Here is a 22,481-nt window from a genome sequence, read left to right on the forward strand (position 1 = left end):
TTGGCTACGGTACTGAAGTCCTCAAATCTTTATTTACAGACTTCAAGTTACAGAGAATTCACTGTTTACACTAGTTCAAGTGACCTGTGCCCTGCACTGATTGATAGGGAGATGAACATCCCTGCCTGCCCTCTAGCTGGTCTCTGCCAATCTGATCTGGAGGGAAATTCCTTCTAGGACTTCTATTAGCCCATGTGGCTGAGAATGGGTGACAGAAGATGGATCACTTGATGCATTACCTGTACTGTTCAGTGCCCCTGGCATTGGCCACTGTTGGAAGATAGGATACTGGGCTAGATGGACCTTTGGTCTGACCTACTATGGCCATTCTTATGTTACATTTAATCTCCACTCCATCCTCAGTACATAACAGGGTCCCACTTCTCTCTTCCCACCACTCATTTAGATAGTGTGAATTCAATGGGTGATTTTTTTGGTGTATTCTTGCAGTTGACATTAAAAAGCAGATATGGGGCCTGATCCTGTAACCTGTTGAAGTCAATGAGGCCTTTACTCCTGGGAGACAAAGCTTGCAGAATCAGGCCCTATGGTTGCAGGTTCTCTTTCTTATATCACAAGTCAGGTGTGCTACAGTCTTGCTGAAGGAAGAATCAGTAGGAAATATGAAAACTCAGTCACATGGGTTCTCGGTTGTATGACTTTCAGTCTACATTTATTTTAAATATCCAAACATTGACTTTTGGGGCTTTTGTTGTGGCTGCCTACCTATAATAGGAGCATTTGAACCTGGCGAGTTTCCAAGTTTAAAACCTCTCTCCGGTGGAAGAAGTGCTCTCCTCCTGATGACTTTGTAGTTTATCACACAGGTGGGTGGGTTCTGGGGTTTCTAGATCTCTATTTGGGGGAGGGAGAATCTCAGAGGTAATGTAGCTGGCAGGATAGTCCCTACTAATATGCAAAACATATAGCCATCTGGAGCACCATGAAATCTGGGGCACCAGATTGCCCCAAATTTTATGGTGCCCTATGCAGCTGGGTGCTGTGTATGAAACCACCCAGCCCCAGCCTCACCCTGATCTTCCACCCAAGAGCTCTGCACCAGTTTGGCAACCCCCAGCCCTATTCCCTAGATGTCCCTGTGGGCTGTGTCCAACTCCCATTCACCAGCCCAGCAGCAAGCAGTGAGAGCATGGGTCAGACGACTCAGGAGGTGCAGAAGGAGGTTGCACAAGGGTCAGAGCACTCAGGAGGTGCACAAACTCCTTCTGCACCCAGTGGCTGGAAAGAAGTGGTGGTTTCTCCTTTAAAATGCTGCTTCTCTCAAGCCAGTGGTATGACATCCTCTGCTTCTCCTGAGTCCTTCTGCCCTCACTTGCACTGCTTGACACCACTGCTCCCCTGAGGCTCCAGGTAAACCTCTCTCCCTGCCCTGCTCAGGGGTTGCCAACTCTCCCACACCAGACACCGTATCAGCTAATTACGTCTGATCTTGGAGAGCTGGGAATCCTAGCTTCTGCCCCGCCTCCCAGCCTTCTCCCTTCAGAGTAGCTGCTCCCACCAAGGGGAGTGGGGCACCAGTGCTGGGCTGCGTTGGGCACCAGCATTGGTAGGGACAGCGCTGGTAGCTGGTTAAAGAGGCACGTGTACCGCATTGGCTCCTTCAGTCAGCCTCTGGGCTCTTCCTGCTTGCTTCATGCACAGGCAGAGCTTCTCCGTGTGGGACTGTAGTAGAATATCAGCTTAATGGTAATTTGGTGCTTTTTAATTGCAACATACTTGACCAGCTGAGATAGACTCTGTTACCTAATGCACAACAAAGTAAAAGCGTCACCCTTTTACTTTGATTGGGTTCTTTTACATCTCATGTGGAACAGTGTTCTTAGAGCTGGGAGAGACTCAGCAGTTTCTGATCATAGATTTGTTCCCCTTCTCACTTTTTTGCTGTGAACAAATACAAAACAAAATGCAACTGAGGCTGCCAGGATTGGAGATCTTATATGTGGCGAATTTGTGATGCTTTCCTATAAGGTAAAGAGCATGGGGACATTTGAACAATTGCTAAAGGTTTTTTTCTCCCTCCCAATTCCTGTGCTTTTAGGCAAGGATCGCATTGATATCCTGTCTGAAATCTGGGATCACTTCTTCACGGAGACCCTTCCCACGCTCCAGGCAATATTCTACCCTGTCCAGGTAAACCTGATTAAAATACAGTCTGGGAGATGGGGCAGAAATGCAACTGCAGCACCTGCTTCGTGGTCTCTTGGTGCTTCCCGTCCATCCCTATTCTACAGCAATCAAGGCTCCATCTCTGCTGGATAAACAGGTTTTAAAAACTTTCAACCGTGGTTTGGGCTGCAGGGGCTCCCAGTGAACTATGCAGATGGAACTACTGTGATAAACTCGCTCCCGAAGGCAGAGTGCAATGTTTTGCATCCTCTTCAGCTGTTTGGAGCCTGTCTGCAATGGAATTTAAACAGTGCTTAAGCACTGATACCACTGGACTGCACTTGGGCCTTGTCTAGGCTGAGGATTTGTCCCAAGTATTATCATTCATGCTTTAGTCATTGCAGTAGTGGTAGCTTCTTTGCTGCAAGTAATGGCTTTGCCCATTTGTACTAGGGGATAGCACTGATACTGTCTGTCAGTCACTGGAGCAAATCCTGAGTCTAGGTCAGGTGGAAAATTTTTAAAGGTTTGTATGAAGGTCTGGAATTTGAAGTTAGTCACTTAACTGTCATTTGTGCCCTTGAAAGCCTCTCCCTTGGTCTCACATATTTATGTATTTACAGTACCTGCATAGGTAAGTGATATGACTCTGGTTTCTCTCTAAATCCTGTTTATGAGGCTAAGCAGCTAAGTGCAGCACTCCGGAAGGATATTCCATTTTAAATCTATATTACACTTCTTTAATTTGCTTAGATTGTAAGCCCATTGGGGGCAAGGACTATATTTTTTTTTCCTAGACACTACTGTAATACAAATAATAATAGTTTTCATTGGGATTTCCAGCACCAGCAATCCTAACTGCTTAGAGTTGAGAAATTAGCATGTTTACAACTTCTCTTCAGTCATGATTGGATGGAAAAGGCACCAAAAGCAACTGTTCTGAGTAGAATGAAAGTCTTAGAAATGTTAGGTCGTCCCATTTGGCCTGTCTCTGCTCCTGGAAAAGCCAACTCTAGATACGTTTGATTTTTCCTTTTATCATTTGAAAGTCAGCAGGTGACATATGCAGGTTGCCCTTTCCCAATGTTTAAAGTTGGCATTTCCTAAAAGCGGCCGAGAGGACTTATCTAAAGATGATTGCTAGCCATGCCAACATATTGTTTTTATTCTCTCCTGGCTGTACTTGCTGCAGATGCTAGAAGGTATGTGGGAGTGGAGTACATATGAAATTGTGTAACAGAGAAGTCTTTTTACTCTGTGCTCTGTGTGTGTACAGGTGTGCATGCTCATATGCACACACAATCTGGAGACAAGTAGGCAGATGTGACTTGTGGTAGCACTCGGGAGGTTCACCAAGTCCAAAATTTTGCCCCTGCCGAAGTTTAAATTACTAAATTCTCCCTCGCAAGCACTAATCACCCCTGCATGGAATGCCCTAATCTACTAGGGTGAGATGCCAAAACCTGGTTTTTAATGTACTAAAATCCTTGAGGAGAAGAATCTTTCTTTTCATTTTACTGGGAATTGCTTCTGCTCTCCTTGTTTTTAATAGCTCTCCTGGCTACAGAAAAAATGATCCCATGTTCCTAAGTGGTGACTTCCTTTTCCCCTAATGGCTCCAGCGTTCTACTAGGAAAATCTCTTTGCTGCTTTACAGTGTCTCAATAATGAGAAATAGAACAAAAGTTACTGCAGAACTCTGTGACTTTTTAAAGTCAATGATATGAAGGGTTGAATGCTGGAAATCAAAATCCTTTGTATTTTATTTATTTATACACTTTTCTATTGCTTATATCCCAGTAGTATTCAAGAACTTCAAAAACATGTCCTTGCAACCAATGTTTCCTCTAATCTTTTCCATCCATATGTGGAATAATTTTGATGTGCAACCAAGCATGTGCAACTGTGCACCACTAGAAACAAAAATCTAACTGTGGGCATTCTGCTGATCAGTCGGGTGGCATTTGAATGTCTCTGAGCACCTGCACCAGTGCACAGCTTATAGGGAACGCTGCTTGCACTATTGGGCAGCACTACAGGCAGTCCCCGACTTACGTGGATCCGACTTACGTCGGATCCCTAGATACGAACGGGGTGAGGCAACTCCCGCACATGCGCAGCAGCATTCCCGGGGCTCGCTCACCTGGGTCCTAGGATCCTCCTCCTCCTCGGGCCGGCTCCGACTGGGGTCCCGCAGAGCTGCCGGGCAGAGGAAAAGTGCCTCCCCACGCCCGCTGCCCCCCCTCCCCCCTGCCAGCAACAGGCTGCCCCCTCCCCTGAGCAACAGGCTGCCGAACAGACAAAAGCAGCCTCTCTGCCCCTCCTCCCTTCTATACATGCGGGGCTCCCGGAGCACAGCAGCGTCCCCGGGGCTCGCTCACCTGGGTCCTAGAATCCACCTCCTCCTCCTCTTCGGCCGGCTCCAACTGGCCTCTGCCTGCAGCAGCTGGCCACAGGGACAGGGATCCCGCAGAGCTGCCGGGCAGAGGAAAAGTGCCTCCCCACGCCCGCTGCCCCCCCCTCCCCCCAGCGGCCTCGCATCCTGCACGCCTCTCCCCTCCCCCCCTGCCAGCAACAGGCTGCCCCCTCCCCTGAGCAACAGGCTGCCGAACAGCAGACAAAAGCAGCCTCTCCGCCCCTCCTCCCCCTATACATGCTGGGCTCCCTGGGCAAACAAAGACTCCACCAAAACAAACAAAGTGCTGGCCTCATTGTGTTAGCAAAAAAAGGACCCTCCTCCTAGAACCCTGGGTGGTGTGTAGAAATAAAGCTATTAGCTCAAAGCATGGTGCAGAGCTGTTTGGTATTTGATGAGTTACTCCTTTAGTCCTGAGTTTGCACAGGGACAGAAATAGATGTGAAATCTTCTGAACAGGGGAACAGACAGCAAAACAAACATTAGAGGGGAGTTAACCTTTCCCTATGCTATCCAAAACTAAAAAAAATGTTTGGCTAGAGTTTCCCATACAATATGTACCAGTTCCGACTTACATACAAATTCAACTTAAGAACAAACCTACAGTCCCTATCTTGTACGTAACCCGGGGACTGCCTGTATTCCTATTTTACAGAGGAAGAACTGGTGCACAGAGAGTCTAAGGCGAAGACTGCACTACACTGCTTTTAGTGACACAGCTTGCCTGCTGACAAAAAACTTCTACCCCAACAAGCTTGGTTAGCTTTGATGGAAGGAGAGTGCTACTGCTGACAAAGTGCTGTTCGCACCAAGACTTGTTTTTGGGGACGGAAGGCAGGGGGTTAACAAAAGATAAAGTTTTGTTGTTCAATTGCCAATGTAGATATAGCCTAAGTGATTTGCCACAATCACAAAGGGAATTGTGGGTAGAGCTGGGGACTGAACGCAGATCACTGGATTCTGTGTCCGTTGCCTTAATAACAAGAAGAGTCTCCTCTCCCTGCAGAAAGGAACTGTATGTATTCACACATCTGGCCTGGCAAATTTCTTTCATCAAAATTGATTCTGTGCTTGAGGAGAAACCGTTTTGAGTGAAGGGGTCCTGTCAGTCATCATACCCATATTCAGTCTGTGACTTCCCTCCATCAAATGCAACTAAGGGTGTAGCAGGAGCTTTCATGATAGGGAGAAATGTCCGCTTGGAATGAAACGGAGCCCTTCAACCATAAGCTACAGAACTTCCATACTATGGACATGACTTTTGGCAGTTAAGCATCTCAGAGAGGTTTGAACCTGTCACCTAGGTATGACCCTAAGATATTCAGTCCCCTAAGTTGCCAACTAGATGCATACAAGTCACATTCTCTCTCTGAAGGGTATGTCTACACTTGCTGCCTAGTTCGAAGTAGGGATGCAAATGTAGCCAACCAAAATTTCTAATGAAGTGATGTTTTAAATATCCTGCGCTTCATTAGCATAATCTCGCCCGCATGCTATTCCACTTGCCAGCTGATTCGAACCAGGAAGTGCGTTCTGGGACGTGTTAGTTCGAATTAAACCCCTTGGTTCGAATTAACGTTACTCCTCACCTTTTGCATCCCTAGTTCGAACTAGGGAGCAAGTGTAGACGTACCCTGAGTTGCTGAAGTCAGAATGACTGCCCTGCTGGGCTTATGAAGAAATATAAGAGCAAATCTTTCTCTTTGCTATGGAATTTCTGTTTGAACTGTTTGAACTGAGATAGTAAATTTAATTGGATTACATTGATACAGTAGGAATAAAAGGAAAAAAGGTGTCATGTTATTGCTGAGATACATTTCATAGCTCTATGCAGCTCCTTTTTATACCTGGCATTGCCAAACAAGTATTGTGATGTCTTAAGAAAGCAAAACAGTCTTGGCTATAGGTCTTAAGTTATTGACATACTGATGTAGCTATTAATTGCAACACTAAATCCATTCTAAATTAATGGTTAACTGTCCTTGATTTCCTCCAGAGATTTGCCTAACTGTGTTAAGGGCGCTGTAAAAAGATCTTAAAGCAGAATATAGGGCAGAGATAAATTCCCTCAGAAGAGAGGAGGGAGGGACTGCACACTGAAAAACATTTGGGAGGGATGGGAAGAAAGTTTGAGCACTGAAATCTTAGCTGCAGTTGGCTTAATGCTACAGTAGACTGTGGTGTGCATGTTAGGCACAGCGCTGGGTTACTGTGGCACTGGAATGTTGGATGGAGTTCAATTGTGTTTAAATATGCTGTGAAATATTTCAGCATCTTCATCTGTTAAATCTTTGCAGATGCTTTATCGTTAATGTTAAAAATGAAAACAAAACATTCCTTTAACCTACTTGCACTGGAAAGCCAAAGCCACCCTCAGTGGAAAGGCTTGGGCAGGTCTTGGTCTGGCCTAAAGTGAATAATAAACATAATGAATAATTACATTTTATTTGTGTGTTTGGAATTTCCAATGCTAAATGTTGATGTTCGGTGTGGGCTTGACACTGAACACCAACAGGTATAGTCAGGTGCATACTATGCAAAGTCCTCCCCTTCCAGCTTTGCCAGTGTGGCTTAAGTCCGGAGCAGCAATGCAGATGGCTGTACCAGTCCTTGGCTTCTGACCGTTAATCCTAATCAACTAATCAACTAAATTAGGTTGTTTGGGTCTTGTGAATACCTGTCATTTGCTGATGAATGGCTCATTTAATTCCCTGACTGTCACTAGGTCTGTACTTCAGGGGTCAGTCACTCATAGATTAGAAACCGAGCACATTAGGTGCTCTCTAGATCAGTTACTCAACAGTACAAGGAATCACAAGGACAAGCAATTGGTGCGTGTTCTACCATAACAGCACAAAACAGTAATTTGCAAGACAGGCTCTGTGTGAGTGTGTGTGTGCATGCATGCGTGCAGGTGTGTGTTATGTGCATGCACACACACGCACATTTTCAAACTGTATTTTTTCAGGGTCAGGAATTGACTATCCGCCAGATTGCCTTGCTTGGCTTCAGAGACTTGGTCTTATTAAAGGTGAAATTGGAAGAAATTCTTCCTCTCGTCCAAACAAAGCTCCCAGCTTCCATTGTCCAGATGCTGCTGATTCTACAGGTAGGGAGTTTTTTCTCCTTCAATTTCTCTCTCTCCCAGACACGTACATCTCACAGCTACCAATTCATATTCCCCCTGGAAAGAGGAAAAATAGGGTGAGAAGGCGTTGTCTGTGTTGTTTTGAGGAAGTTGGACATGAAAGTGACCTAAACTGAACATTAAGCATTGTGGTTTGAGTTTCTTGAGTAAATGGATAAGAGGGGGTCAAGCTGTCCCTATGGAAAGGAAATTAACCAAACTCTGGGTCTTGGGGCTTTTTTTCTTGGTCCCTGAGAAATCCCAATGCTCTTGATTTTCTTCCCCACTTACCTTAGAGCATTTCTAAATACCTTAAGCTTCTGATTACAATTCTCATACTTGCAACCCCATATACCAATTCTTCTAGTTCAACAGCTTTACATTGATTAAGGAACAGTCTCCCTCACTCATAAAAGACAAAGGAATCTGATGAGCACAGGCTTTCTCAGCTATGGAGGGGATTGAGTTGGGCTCCAGCTTTGTCTGGAGTGAGGGGAAGAGCGCTGATGGGAAGAGTACCTTTGGCATCAAGCTATGGGCTATAGATCTCTCAAGCAGTACAAAGCTATGTCTACACTACAGAGTTTTTGCGCAAAAACTTGTGGAGCATCCACACTACAAGCCTGTTCTTATGCAAGAAAAAGTACAGTAAAGCGTAAGAACACAGGGCTTTTTGCGCAAGAGTTACTCCTCTCCCCATGAGGAATAAGCCTTTTTGCCTAAGAGCTCTTGTGCAATAAGGCATGTGTGGACAGGCAACAGGGGTTTCTTGCGCAAGAAACCCCTATGGCTAAAATGGCCATCAGAGCTTTCTTATGCAAGAAAGTTCCACACTGCCATGGATGCTCTAGCACAAAAGCACATCTCTTGCACAAAAGCACATAGCAATGTGGACATGCTCTTGCGCAAGAACTTTTTGTGCAAGAACTCTTGCACAAACAGTTCTTGCGCAAGAAGCCTGCAGTGTAGACATAGCCCAAATGTTTCAAGGGGACCAATCTATCCACCCAAATCTCAAGGGAATAGGAGCAAAATCTTCCAAGTATGATCTGTGCGTCCAAGTGTACCATGTACATCATCACCTCAAACAGCTTGATGTGGAAACCATGGAAAATATATAGATTCCAGACCATTACTTAGATTCCTTTGGCTTTTATTTCCCTATAGTGTCCTTGGATTTTTTTCTTTTTAAAAAAAGCCAGAAAAAAAAGAGGAATTACAGTTTCTGAAATACAATCAGTGTGGAAAATCACTTAGCTTGTGTTTACCTAAGAACTATTAGTTTTCCAGCAAAATTATTGGAACCCAAGTGGTGCTCAATATTCCCTTAAAGATTTTAGGAAAAAACAGGCGAGGGGCATATCTAGACTACGCCACGGTTGAAAGAGGATATGCAAATTGACCGGGAATTTGCATATCTTCTTCTGATCGCACTTTCTAAAGCTCCATTAAAGTAATTAAGATGTAGCTTTTTCGGTGAGCCCCCCTTAGTCGAAAAGCTGTGTAAACCTCCTTTTTTAAGGAAGAACAGCTTTTTGACGAAGGGGTGGCTCGCCGAAAAAGCCGCGTCTTAATTACGCTAATGGAGCTTTCGAAAGTGCGATCGGAAGAAGATATGTGAATTCCCACGGAATTTGCATATCCTCTTTTGACCATTCGGCATAGTCTAGATATGCCCCGGGGAGTGTGGAGAGGTAATCAGCAGAGTGAGAAATGTTACATAATCATTAAAAGGAGAAATGCTTAGTGAGGCTTTGCAAGAAAACTAGAAATCTATAATGAGTTGTTATCATCAAACACTTCTGTTGGTCTCAGAGGGATAGCCGGGTTAGTCTGTAACTGAAAAACCTAAAAAAACAATGGTCCTGCAGCACCTTAGAGACTATCTGTTAGATAGGTTAGCTTTATCCACTCCTTTACAGATAAACAAAGGAGAAGAGGGGGGTGGTGACTCATAGTTCCAGTTTGTGAAGGTGCAGTAACTTCCCCACGTCACTGTAAGGGCTTATCTTTATAGGGAAATTTACTGTCAGAACTTTAGCAGTATTAGTATACAACTAGAGTTATATAGTTACACCCGACACTTATTCTGGAATACAGTGGTCTTTGTGATGCTTTGCAACATAAGCAAAACCAGAAAACGAATTCTTTTTGCAGAATAAGTGGGTCCACAAACAAATAGGGCCCTTCTCTAGGTTAGATTATGTTGCTGAGTTCATAAAGATACTCTTGTTCCAGAATAAGATGTTTAGACTCGGAGTTATACTGGCATAACGTCAGTGATATAATTCTTCCATAAATACCCCCCATGTATCTACTCCCTTAGACAGGAGGGCTGACAGAATTGCTGGACCCTAGGCAAGAAGGTGGGGAGGGCAGCCCTGCACTCCCAAAAGGGGTGGTGCCTCGGGTGGAAAGAGCAAAGGTGGGAGCTAGCTTTCCCTCCCGCTCACCACCACTTGCCAGCCAGCCCTTCAGTGCCACCCAAAGCACACCGCCTGGGGCTCCGGCGGCAATTTAAAGGGTCTGGGGTGGCGGCCTGGAGCCCTGGGCCCTTTGGAATCTCCAGGCCCTGGGGCAGTTGCCACTTTTGCTCCCTGCCTTAGCAGGCCTGCCGCTAGTACTGGAAGTAGAACCCAAGCATTTTGGCTCCCAGAATCAGTGACTGGAAGCTGTGCAGTTGTGTGATGACACACTTGCTTTGATGCTTGAATTGCAGGGTGTCCATGAACCTACAGGCCCCAGCAAAGGCTACCTACTGCTGGAAGAACTGGTTAAACAGGTGGTCTCACCATACCTGGGCTTGTGTGAGGATCACAGCTTTCCTGGTGGCACCTGCACGCTCGGTAAGACATAATGCACTGAAGCTGTTGTAAGTCGTCTTATTCCGGCACCTCCAGTGGTTAATAGAAGGAAACATGCAGTGTGCCAGACAAAGAAGATGGGAATTGACAGACACTCAGCTCCATGAGAGAGGGAGAGAGAGAGAATCAAAGGTTAAAAATATCCCCAAGTGGATTCTGATTGATACAGCCCTAGATGTAATTTAAGCACATGTGAAATGCTTTAGTTTTCCCCCTGCCACAGTCAGCTGTAATGTAACTCCACAAACACTCCCCACTCTCAGGGTGCTCCTGTGGGTGGACTGATTAAAAGCTGTCACTATGTTCTCTTCATATCCAGCACTTTGGCTTTTAGATTGCTCACCCTCTAGTCCAGTGAGAGATCTGACCTCTCTTCCCTCATCCCCTCTCCAACAGCCATTGCCAGCTGCCAGTTGTCCTCCCTACTCACCCAGTTTAGGCTTCTAGCTCCCAATAATCACCTCTTTCGGTGGAGACGTATGTCTGACTCTCTCTTGGAATTTTAAGCCTGCTGTCAATGGCCCTAGTGGCCTATAGGCACTTGTGGGGTGGTGACCCTCCCTGCGCAAGACAGGGCCAAGCTGCCCCTGCTTATTCTAGCCCTGTCTCTGGGGGTCGGGATGCCCAAGTCCTGGTGATGAGCCGTCGCTCAAGGGGGGTCCTGGCCTACAGGGCTCCACGGACCTTTTGGGAGAGTCCGCTTTCTCATCCATGGGTCCCCCAACGGGTAGCTGGTAGATGCAGGGCTGCACCCTGCTCTGGTTCCTGCTATGCTACGGTGGCTCAGCGGGTACCCGCTACCCATTAGTCTATTGCCCTTAGTCCTGGCCTTGATGTGGCTTGGGGTAGGTTGCAGGTGGTGGTGGCGGCGGCGGTGTTGGTATTGGTGTTGGCAGCATAGGGGGCCCCAGCCCAGGGCCCTCAAGACAGAGGTTGGTCCTTCAGAGGGGTCCCCTATAACTGATTCTGGCACTCACCCCAGTCCCTGTTAAGTCTCTTCCGCCCTGGGCCACTTCCTATCCCGCTATACGCTTTGCCTTCTGCTCCACCCTTGACCGAGGCTTCCGCGCCTTACCACTGTGCACATCCGAGGTCTCCAGGTAGAGTCACCACCCTTGGGATGCTCGCATCCGAGGTCTCCAGGCCGAGGTAGAGTCACCACCCTTGGGATGCTCGCATCTGAGGTCTCCAGGCCGAGGTAGAGTCACCACCCTTGGGATGCTCGCATCTGAGGTCTCCAGGCCGAGGTAGAGTCACCACCCTTGGGATGCTCGCAGCGGAGTTAGCTTCGAGGGGCCCACAGGCCCGGCTCTGTCGCTCCTTCCTGGGGAGTCCTTTGCTGGAATGGCAGCTGCTGGTGATCCTGAGGCTTGCCCGCCTGTCCCAGTCCTGAGCTGGGGAACCCCTTTTGCCTTGTAGACCCTGCGGGGCTTGGTACTCCCCTGGGGCTGCGGCCGCTTGGTATGGCCTTCTTCTGTTACCACTAGCCCGGCCTCTACCCCCACGCCTTTCCAGCCATGCTCCCTCCCCAGTTCTTCCGGTAGGCTGCTCTCCCTCTCCTCTCGCTGTGCCTCCCCTGATGTTGGCTTCTCTTTACCTCCTGGGCCGCTCCTTCCGTGGCCGGTTGCCCACTGCGTCGGCGTGCCTGCCAGCTTCCCCTTCTGAGCGTGCCGATGCTCCCTTTGAACGGCCCGCTAGGCCGTTCGCGCATGTGCAGCAGTGTCTCAGCATGCCTTGGCGCTTGGTGCCAGGCGCCACGGCCGGCTCTGAGAGGGGGCGAGGCGAGAGCACCCCGTCACACCTGCGCACCTCCACCTCTCGTATTACACTGTGATATCTGCAGTAAATCAGATTGTACATATGTGCTTTGCCTCTCTCCCAGGGCTGTGACTGTGTGTTGCCCTCAGTGAGCATGTTAGTTCTTAAGGTACAAGCATTATAGAGAAAACATATAAAAACAATAAGAATGCATACATGCATGGTAGCTAACCAGAGGTCACTCCCATTTCCAAATTCTGGGCGGAGTAATATGAAACCCACATCTGGGCTTTTCTTATGGTTATAAGTTCCTCTACATCTTAGGATATGTCTACACAGCAACATTATTTCGAAATAACTTATTCTGCATCTACACATCAGGCAGTTATTTCGAAATAATGTCTAAATACTGTCACTCTGGAGGACTTCTTACTCTGACTCCTGTAACCCTCATTGTATGAGGAGTAAGGAAAGTCGGAGGAAGAGTGCTCTATTTAGAAATAAGCGCTGTGTAGACACTCCCAATTTTGAAATGAGCTATTTCAAAATAAGCTCCACAACTGATGTAGCTCAATTTACCTAGCTTATTTCAAGATAAACCCTGCTGTGTAGACTCACCCTGAGATTCAGAACCAGAGCAAAGGCTGGACACATCAACCATTTCTTTATATAGCTTGAGCCTTTTGTTTTTGGCCTTCTGTAACAAGTAATCAGGAGACAATGACCTTTGCATCATGGTATAGCTTCTAAAGGCTGGGCTTTGTGTAAGTAGAGTTGGGGAATTTGCATGAACTTCTCCGTAGGGCTTCCCCGGGAAATTGACTTAATATTTATTGTCCCCAAAGTCCATATTCGACTGACACATTTTCAGTGTAGTGCTTTGAACTTCCAGGTCATATATTTGTCACTTCTCTCCCCATAGAGAAGTTATATACAATCCTGACCCATGATAATACATAAACTTAAAAGGTTAAAGCTATTTAAGGATATTGCAGGAAATTTCAATATTAGTTACAGGAATCTGGATAGGATAGGAGACAGATGGCTCCTCATTCGCAGTCTCCATCAGGAGAGAAAAGCCTTATGGTTATGGTACCTGACTGGCATGTGGCCTCCATTCTGGCTGCAAAACAAATTCACCCTATGACTTTTAAGTGAGTTATTTCTATTGGCCTTTTGTTCCTTCCTTCCTCAATGAAATGGAAGTGTTTGGCAAATTAGCTATTATTCAGCATATACTGTGGCAGTGCTAAGCGCTAAAATCCAAGTTGCCATCATTGTTACATTCACTTACTCAGCTAGAAGTGGTTAATCCACCTGCACTTGCAAGTGCAAAAGTAATCATTGTACAGACTGCTTGTCCTCCCTTCCCTCACATAGTGCAGTTGAATGTTGACCTTTTGGGTCTGTGTGTCTGGTTGCTTATGGGGATTTGCATACTGTTGGAATAATTTGAAGTGTAGCCACCTGAAAGTTTCTAGCCATCTTGTTTCCTGCCAAATGAGGAAGAAGCTAGTGTCATAAAAACCAGTTACATGCACTCTGGCCTTGTGATGTTTATGGCATTTAAAATCATTGTGTTTACTTTGATTTAGTTGCTGTTAACTTGTGTGTTTTTCCCAGACGGCCTTTTGCTCCAGCCCCTTCCTTTTCTGAGCACGCAAGGAAAAAGAAAAAGGGAAAACTTGTGTTTGTGTCATACAGTGTTGGCAGCGAAGCAGAACTCTTCCCCAGATAATCTTGGCATTTCAAAAGCACACAAGCGCTTTAGCAAAGCGCTTTCCCTATTCTGCAGGCTCCCCTCACCCTGGTTCTGGAAGAGCCAAGAGGTAGCAGTCTGGCCTCTAATAGGGCTGCCAGTTGTGAAGTCCAGAAGGGACCATGTCACTGGGTAGCACTGTAGTAGCGGCTGAGAAATGATTGGTTAGACTCTGGATATAATGACATTCTCAACTGAATTAAGCTGTCCAGGGCAGGACTCAGGAATATAGCTGGGTAGATGGGTTGGTTGGTTGGCTTTTTTGAGATATGGAAGTTTGCACTGGCTAGGCCCCTGTTTTAGGTAAATAAAAGATTTCAGCCTCCAGGATTGTCAATCTGCCTATCTTTAAATCACATTAAATTTTATTTAAAAAAGGACAGGGAATGCAACCAGAACCAAAATGAAAGGGGGTGATGGAGACTGAGGGTGCTAGTAGGAGCAGCAGTTTACAAAGATTATGTGGCACTGAACTGGGAAGACAGAATCCAAGAGCCTAAGTATAGAGAGGCTGGACTGGGCCATTGAGAAACCATATAACTTCTGTCCTGTTATACACCCACCAGTCACTGTGAGTGAGGCTAGATTTTGGCAAGGACACTGTCAGATATGAGCCGCCCCTATTCTTTCAAGTTCTCTTTTGCTGCTCTTGCCTTACCCACTACCACCCTTCCTGTTTGTAGCTTTTTTTTGTTAGAACTTAACCACAGCTTGCCCCTGGACTAAGCTGCCTAGAAAACAAGTGTTTGCATTGTAAATGGGGAAGAAGATAAACCCTCCCCACAAGTGGAACTGATCCAACATGCAGAGGCTGTTTGGCAGGAATGTCTCTGCTCATCTGGCTATGCATCCAAAGATTCCCTCCAAAAACCTCCCGTTCAAGTTCCTGTTTCAGTCCTAACATATCAGATGTGAACTAAAATCGCAGCCCAGCTATTTGTGAGAATGTCCGCAGGGCAGCATCTTGTGTGGCTTCTGGAAGGCTTGTGTGAGATACAGCCTTGTTTCTGGTTTGAATCGTCTCCTGTAAACCCATGAGTAATGCTGTCCATACCCACAGCCAGTGTTCTCTTCACCCTCTGCACAGTGAGCTGGCTGCACTGGGACTGAGTCAGAACAAGCTGTGACTTTCAGACCTTGACTCTAAGCTAGGGAACATGAGTTTTGGAAATGGAAAATCAGACCATCTTTTTCACCAGAGTGCTACCCTGCAGGAAAGTTTTGAAGATCAAAAAGGAGTAGAGTGAGGTCTCGAGTGCAGTGTCTTACAATTTCTCTGCTCACACTGCAGTGCACCTTCTGGTACACTTGACGAGGGGCCAAGAAGAAATTTTCTTCTCCCTCCTACTCCTCTGCATGACCACCATACACAACTATCTAGGTACATTGCTACTAGCCTTGGCTGATTGTTGTGGATGAGATGTGATGGCATGCTGCACAATGAGCAATGCGTGGCGCTGAGGAGGGAACAAAGCAAATGGGCTAAAGCGTGTTTGCTGCTGTTGGTGGCAATATTAGACTTAGTCTAATCAGGTTTCACAAATTCTGGTGCCAGCCATGTGAATTCCTAAGTCTGGCCAAGAGGAAATGTACCTTGGGTCAAGTGATGGCCACCAAACTCCCAGCACTCTCTCTCTCTCTTGTTTTTAGCACCCCTCCCTACATCATCAGCCCAATTGAAGCTACTGATCTTTCTTCCTCACATAGCTATAATTTTGTTACCCATTTCCAGGTACAGATGGGGGTAAAAAATTATTCTGGCTTCTTTCATAGTAGTGCAGAGTCAATTCCTTTCTGGCACTTGTTATAGTGTGAACCTCTCTGAAGTACTTGTGTGATCCTCAAGACGTTAGTATCTGGCCCCACCACAATCTTTAATGTATTTATCTCACAACACTCCTGTATGGCAGAGATGAGCTGTTACCCACCCCAACCCCAGTTCTCAGGAAACTGTGGCCTAGATTTCCCTTTAAGTGTCACTGACATTTTCAAAACTCCTACCCTGCAGGTGCTTACATTTCTGCCAGTTGGCATTCCCAAAGCTGCTTATGCCCCTGTTCCACACCACAGCTAACAAGCTTCCCAGAGAACACTTGGGTGTCCCAAAGCAGCTAGGAGAATGCCTGACTCACCACGGGGGGCCTGATTCCTGTCAGAAAAGACCCTATGCTCCTGCCTGTAGTGTGAGCAAGGTATATCATGTGGTTTCAGGGCTGGATCAAGCCAGGTTGGGGGAGGACGCATGCGCAGCCCCATGCTGGCGCATAGGGGAGGGCGCGCAGAGCTGGCGGCCGCAGGACGCACATGCCTGGCCCAGCCCAGTCCAGCTACCGCTGCTGGCGCGGAGCCCAGGGCCACCCGGGGTGGGCCAAGCCTGGCCATGCAGGGCCCCGTGGCCGCGGGGGGAAGTTAACGCCGCCCCGGGGAGCCACTACAGGGTGGCCGCTGGGAGCTGCTGCAGCCCGGGAGCCAGGCGTGCGCAGCGCTTGATGGCTAGGGTTACCAGGTAGACCCCGTCAAAAGAATGGACACACTTGATCATGGGCTGGCCAGGCGGGGCTGGCCGGGAGGGGGGTGGGGCGGAGGTCCAGGGGCCATGGGGATAGCCGGGAGGAAGGGGGGGGGACAGGAAGCAGAGCTGGGGAGGGGGCTGGGAGGAAGGGGGGCTGGGAAGCAGAGCTGGGGAGGGTTGGGGGCTGCGGGGCTGGATGAGAGATGGGGGCGTGGCCTGGAGGAAGGGGGGTGGGAAGTGGAGCTGGCGGGGGAGTGGAGTGCAGCCGCTGTTCGCAGCCGGAGTCCAAGAGGCCATGCCCCTGGCAGGCACTATCTCAAGTTGCTCGTAGAAGCCGAGCGGGGGAGTGGCTGGGAGTCCCAGCCCCCCCGGCCTCTCCCCCCCGGCTTTTGCATGCAACCAGAGGCTCCTAATGCCAGTTGTAGCCCTGCCTCCCAGTCACTCTCCTTCCCCTGCCAGGGTTCCATTTGGTGCCCAGCAGGGAATTCACAAAATACTGGACTGTCCGGTAAAAAACCGGATACCTGGCTACCCTACTGATGGCAGCTAGAAGGGGCGCTGTGCGCCCCTCACAGCTGCCATCAGATGTCCTGGGCAACTGCCCGGCTACCCCATGCCTTTATCCGGCCCTGCATGGTTTCAGTGGCTCAGGTTCTAAGCTGCCTTTAGGTACTGACTTCCAGGCAGCAGTTCACAGCTGAGAATCCTGTACCTCACTGCTAGATGGCCACACAATCTAAGCTCTCTTTCCCTCCACTTCTCCCCCACATCCCGGGCTCCCTGCTTAGTTTGCTGGTTTCTGAGGATCCCATTCCCTGGCTGGCACTTATCCTCAAGGGTTACTCTAGTGTTACAGTTAGCTGGCCTGCTGTGTAGCGGAATCCTGTGCTAGCCAGAGACTTGGGCTACGTCTCCTGAGACTCACAATGGTATTTATGCCCCAAACTTCTAGTGAAATAAGTATTCATCTTCTAATGATTTCACACACCCAGGCTGTGGCAAAACTGGGAATTGAACCAGGGTCTCCCAAGTTTGGCAGGGGAGGGAAGGGCCCTAACCACAGGACCATCTTTGCTTGCCTAAGCTTGTTTGAGATCTTCATTGTCTGTATAATTCTAAATGGGCTCTTGCCCCTTTACCTGGCTCCAGCTGGTGTAACTATCTGGTCTATTGCACTTGGGTTGGAGAGATCTCAAGCCTTGCTTGCCAGCTTCATAGAGGTTTTTCTAGCTGCCTTTGTTGCTGTTCTTCCAAGCTGGCAGCTGGAAGGGATAATTGAAGGTATGGAATCCGGAGTTCTAAACAAATGAGAGACATATGAAGCCACTGCAAAATCTAATTTAGAAAAGTGGGATCATATGCTGGCCCAGCAGAATGCTGCCATTCAGCTCTCTCCTTATTCCAGTTAACTGAAATAAAGAGCCTACAGTTTAAATAGCCTCAGTCACAGCAAATTCCAGCAGCATAGGAGACCTTATCCCTGTAATTTTCAAAGCGATCCCTTTCTATGAATGTCCACTTTGCTCGGTTATCAAGTCAGTTGTCTGTCATATGTTTCCCGTTATGTACTATTGCACTGCAACTGGCTCATAATACCAACCTGAGCAGCACTTTTCATGCTAAAGCATTTAAGACCCCAGGAAGAAATCCATGAACTGCAGTGATCTCTGTGGTGGAATACAACAGCCTCTCTGCAACTCTACAGAACAATTTTTAGCTGGGAGAGTTAGGATGTAAGTTCTCCAACTGCAAACACAGAAGAAGGAGTTCAGTCCCTGGAGAGAAGTTCTTGAAACGTGGCTACCCTAGTTCTTGCAAAAGATGCCTTGGGAAAGCTGGCCAGCACCTTGGCTTTCATTTTCACACGAAGGACAGCAGCAAAGCACTCTATAGTCATTCTGGGGGCACTGATTTAGGCTTGACTAAGGGTACCACCTCTTAAGAACATAAGAATGGCCATACTGGGTCAGACTAATGGTCCATCCAGCCCGGTATCCTGTCTGTTGACAGTGGCCAATACCAGATGCCTCAGAGGGAGGGGACACAACAGGTAATCCTCACGTGATTCCTCCCCTGTCACCCACCTCTGGAGAAACAGAGGCTAGGGACACCATTCCTACCCATCCTGGCTAATAGCCATTAATAGACCCAATCTCCATTAATCTATCGAGCACTTTTTTGAACCCTGTTGAAGTCCTAGCCTTCACCGCATCCTCTGGCAAGATGTTCCACAGATTGACTGTGCGCTGAGCGAAGAAAAACTCCCTTCTGTTTGTTTTAAACCTACTGCCTATTAATTTCATTTGGTGACCCCTAGTTCTTATATTGTGGGAATATGTAAATAACTTTTCCTTATTCACTTTTTCCACACCAGTCATGATTTTATAGACCTCTATCATATCCCCCCTTAGTCTCTTTTCTAAGCTGAAAAGTCCAAGTCTTTTTAATCTTTCTTCATATTGGATCCGTTCCAAACCCCTAATCATTTTGTTGCCCTTTTCTGAACCTTTCCCAGTGCCAATATATCTTTTTTGAGATGAGGCGACCACATTTGTACGGAGTATTTAAGATGCGGGCGTACCATGGTTTTAGATAGAGGCAATAAGATATTTTCTGTCTTATTCTTTCTCCCTTTTTTAATTATTCCTAACATTCTATTTGCTTTTTTGACTGCTGCTGCACACCGAGTGGATGTTTTCAGAGAACTATCCACAATGACTCCAAGATCTCTCTCTTGAGTAGTTGTAGCTAAATTAGTCCCCATTATATTGTACATATAGTTGGGATTATTTTTCCCAATGTGCATTACTTTACATTTATCAACATTACATTTCATTTGCCATTTTGTTACCCAATCACTTAGTTTGGTGAGATCTTTTTGAAGCTTTTCACAGTCTGCTTTGGTCTTAACTATCTTGAGCCGTTTGGTGTCATCTGCAAATTTTTCCTCCTCACTGTTTACCCCTTTCTCTAGATCATTTATAAGTGATCTCTTGAATCACAATTCTCGCTTGCTGCAACACTTCTGCAATCTCCCTGTCCAAATTCTGACCAGGCCTGACTCTATTTATCATGTAAGAGCTAACTACAGAAAGAGACCAAGAGAGCTAGCTTATATTGCTGTACTTGCTCTGGAAGGACTAATCCTCAGATCTGTCAGGCTGGCCTCTTTCAACAGCACAAACATTTCCACACACTCAAAACCCAAGGGAGCTTTATTCCTAGAGGAGTCATTTTTGAAGCTAACACAAGAGTCCTATTTGCCTGTGACTTTTCTTCCTTCATGAAGTGCCCTCTGTTTGTTCAGGCTTCAAGTGTGTTAGGTATACTAGCTTGGTCTTGGGTATTAGTAATCCTCAAATCTTCCCTGCTCTGATGAAAGAAATTGCAGTTTTTAAGAATAAAGTGTTTAGAAACAGAGAAAGGAACCAAAATTCTATCTTCTGAGGCAGACCTGCAACAAAACAACCAGGGAAGTGGGCAGCATTGTTTATAGCTTAGTTCAATGTGATCCTTTGGAGACTTGAGTAGTTGTACCAGCTATTTAACAATGCACAGCAACTCTCACGAAGGTTTAGGACAGAAGAGTAAAAATGCATCAAACCCTGGGGGTGGAGATGAACCCTCCCCCTAAAAAGCAATTGAGCAACCTTGCCTCCTGGCCCTGGAGGATTGTCCAGCCTGAGAGAGTTAAAGTGGAACAAGATTGAAAGTAATAAACTGAGTATCTGTTGCACTGGCTTCTGTCTCCCACTGTGTGTCAACCTTAGGGTTTGTTTACTTCCGTAAGAAAAGCAGAAGCTATCATATGATTGCTCTCTATAAATACACTGGGGGGTAAACACTAGGGAAGAAGAAAAGCTATTTAAGAGGAAGAACAATGTTGGCACAAGAACGACTGGCCATGAGTAAACTTAGGCTGGAAATTAGAAGCTTACTAACCGTCGGAGGAGTGAGGTCCTGGAGCAGCCTCTCGATAGGTGCATCCAGAGCAAACAACCACAACAGGTTTTATGATGGCATTTGATATTGATACATTTATATAATGTGGTTGCCTGTTAAAGCAGGAGACTGGACTCGATGATCAGGAAGGGTCCCTCCTGTCTTAAGGCCCTATCTTTCAGCAGGAAAGATGGAGAGGCAGCAACTGACAATTACCACCTTGTAGCTTACTTCTTGTCTATGCTAGACTAGTTTTCGTGTGAATAAAAATCTTCCTCAGTGAACACTCCTCCCTTGGGGAGCACAAGAGTAACCAGGCAGTCTCAGTCAGCAGCACACTAGCATGGTTAGATGACTCAGTGCATAGGCATTGTGTTTTCTTTTTCCCTGGGGGTACTCCACGCCCAAGGCCCCTCCCCCAAAGTCCCACTCTCACTCTGCCTCTTCCTGTACTTTACTTCACCCCCCTCCAGTGAGGCTCCATCCTAGCCCTGCCTCTTCCTGCCACTCCAGCCTCTCTTCTGCCTGTCACTCCCTGCTCTCCATCCTTCCCAAGCTCCTCCTCCAGCCTCCAAAGAGATTGACAGAAGCTGCTGAACAGCTATGTCTAGTGGGTGCTGAGCACCCCTGTTTTTTTCAGTGGTTGTGCCAGTCCCAGAGCACCCACGGAATCCGTTCCAATGCTCCGGTGATTAACATGCTATTGGCTGGTCTACAGTTGTGTTCCCCATTGTTACTACCGTTGGTGGAGCTGCATATGAGATACCAATGGCGAGAACTTTTAGTAGAGAAGGTGGACACCCCCAGTGGTGAGACATTTTAGGAGAGAAGGGCTAAACTGGACACCCCCACTAAATCTCCCTTACATATTACCCAGCTCAGCTTGCAGTGGGTATTATCTGGAGTCACGTTTGAAATACTGTGTTTACTGTGCCTGTAACATGCCTAAAACAGATTCACCATTCTCTGAAATGAAGTTTTTTGAGTGAGTGCATTATTGGCAGCATCAGGATGAAGTTTTGTCATAGCTTGGCTGCTGCCAGGGGTGGAGTTTTGGCTGCTCCTCCATCCCTCCCGGTCACAATATAGAGTTTGTTTTCTGCCTTTCTTACTGATGCAAGCTTCCAAAAATGTTTCATAACCGTCAGTGACTAGTGCTTTGCATTTTGTTATTCTGCGTCTCATGCTTTGCACTTCCTGGCTGGACAGTTTTTACAGGACCTCAAAAGTGCTGCCTAAGAATGAATTGTTCCTCAGCACTCTTATGTGCTATTGAAATCCCGCCCCTTCTGGGGTAGCGCGTACCAGCTATTTAACAATGCACAGCAACTCTCACGAAGGTTTAGGACAGGAGAGGAAGAAGAATGCTGTGTTCAGTCAGAAAGTGCTAGGGGAATTTAGTTATGCAGACTGGAATTACCTGAACTGCAATTAGCTGGGACACAGGAATTAAAACTCCTACTTCTCCTAAAAATACCCAAATCAGTACTATTCATTGGTGGGAGGCACTGTGGTGCAGGAGGAGACATCTTAGATGAGTTTAAAATTAAGGGACTCTTTTCAGCCTGCTTGGATGTTTTTCAGAGAAGGTGGTTGTTCCATTCTGCACACTAAAATTCTCTCTGGCAGTTCTACCTGAACACAGAATTCTTCACTTCCTGTCCTTAACTGCAGGCCACAGCTGGAGATGGGACACAGGGCAGGGCAGGCCAGGAATCTGAGGTGGCACCACACATTATCCATCTCAGTGGCTTGATTCTCTGGTACTTGCTCACATTTTTAGGTTTTACTGATCACCAGGTTGGCAGTGACCCTGAGGAGGAGTCATATCCCACTGCAGTATATGGGTGTGGGTCACTTGCTAGAATTATCTGGGTATCTCTCATTTAATCATTCCCTGCCATTGGTCCACCTCTGTCCTTTGTTTTCTCTGCCTGTGGCACCACATAGTCTAGTTGCCTTGGAGGTCATGTACT

General features: G+C 46.9%; 1 protein-coding gene across 3 annotated transcripts in view; it reads left to right on the plus strand.

Moving 5' to 3' along the window:
• The window catches only part of PRR5L (proline rich 5 like), a 68,262-nt gene that overhangs the window by 44,038 nt on the left and 1,743 nt on the right, over positions 1 to 22,481 (plus strand). For all 3 annotated transcript variants that reach the window (XM_014574245.4, XM_075927493.2, XM_014574246.3), the window contains exons 6-8: positions 2,060 to 2,151; positions 7,512 to 7,652; positions 10,390 to 10,516. In XM_014574245.4, coding sequence (XP_014429731.2) covers positions 2,060 to 2,151; positions 7,512 to 7,652; positions 10,390 to 10,516 — 360 coding nt within the window. The remainder of the gene's footprint in view (positions 1 to 2,059; positions 2,152 to 7,511; positions 7,653 to 10,389; positions 10,517 to 22,481) is intronic.

This window comes from Pelodiscus sinensis, chromosome 5 (assembly GCF_052426305.1).
Source record: "Pelodiscus sinensis isolate ZL-2025 chromosome 5, ASM5242630v1, whole genome shotgun sequence".
NCBI lineage: Eukaryota > Metazoa > Chordata > Testudines > Trionychidae > Pelodiscus > Pelodiscus sinensis.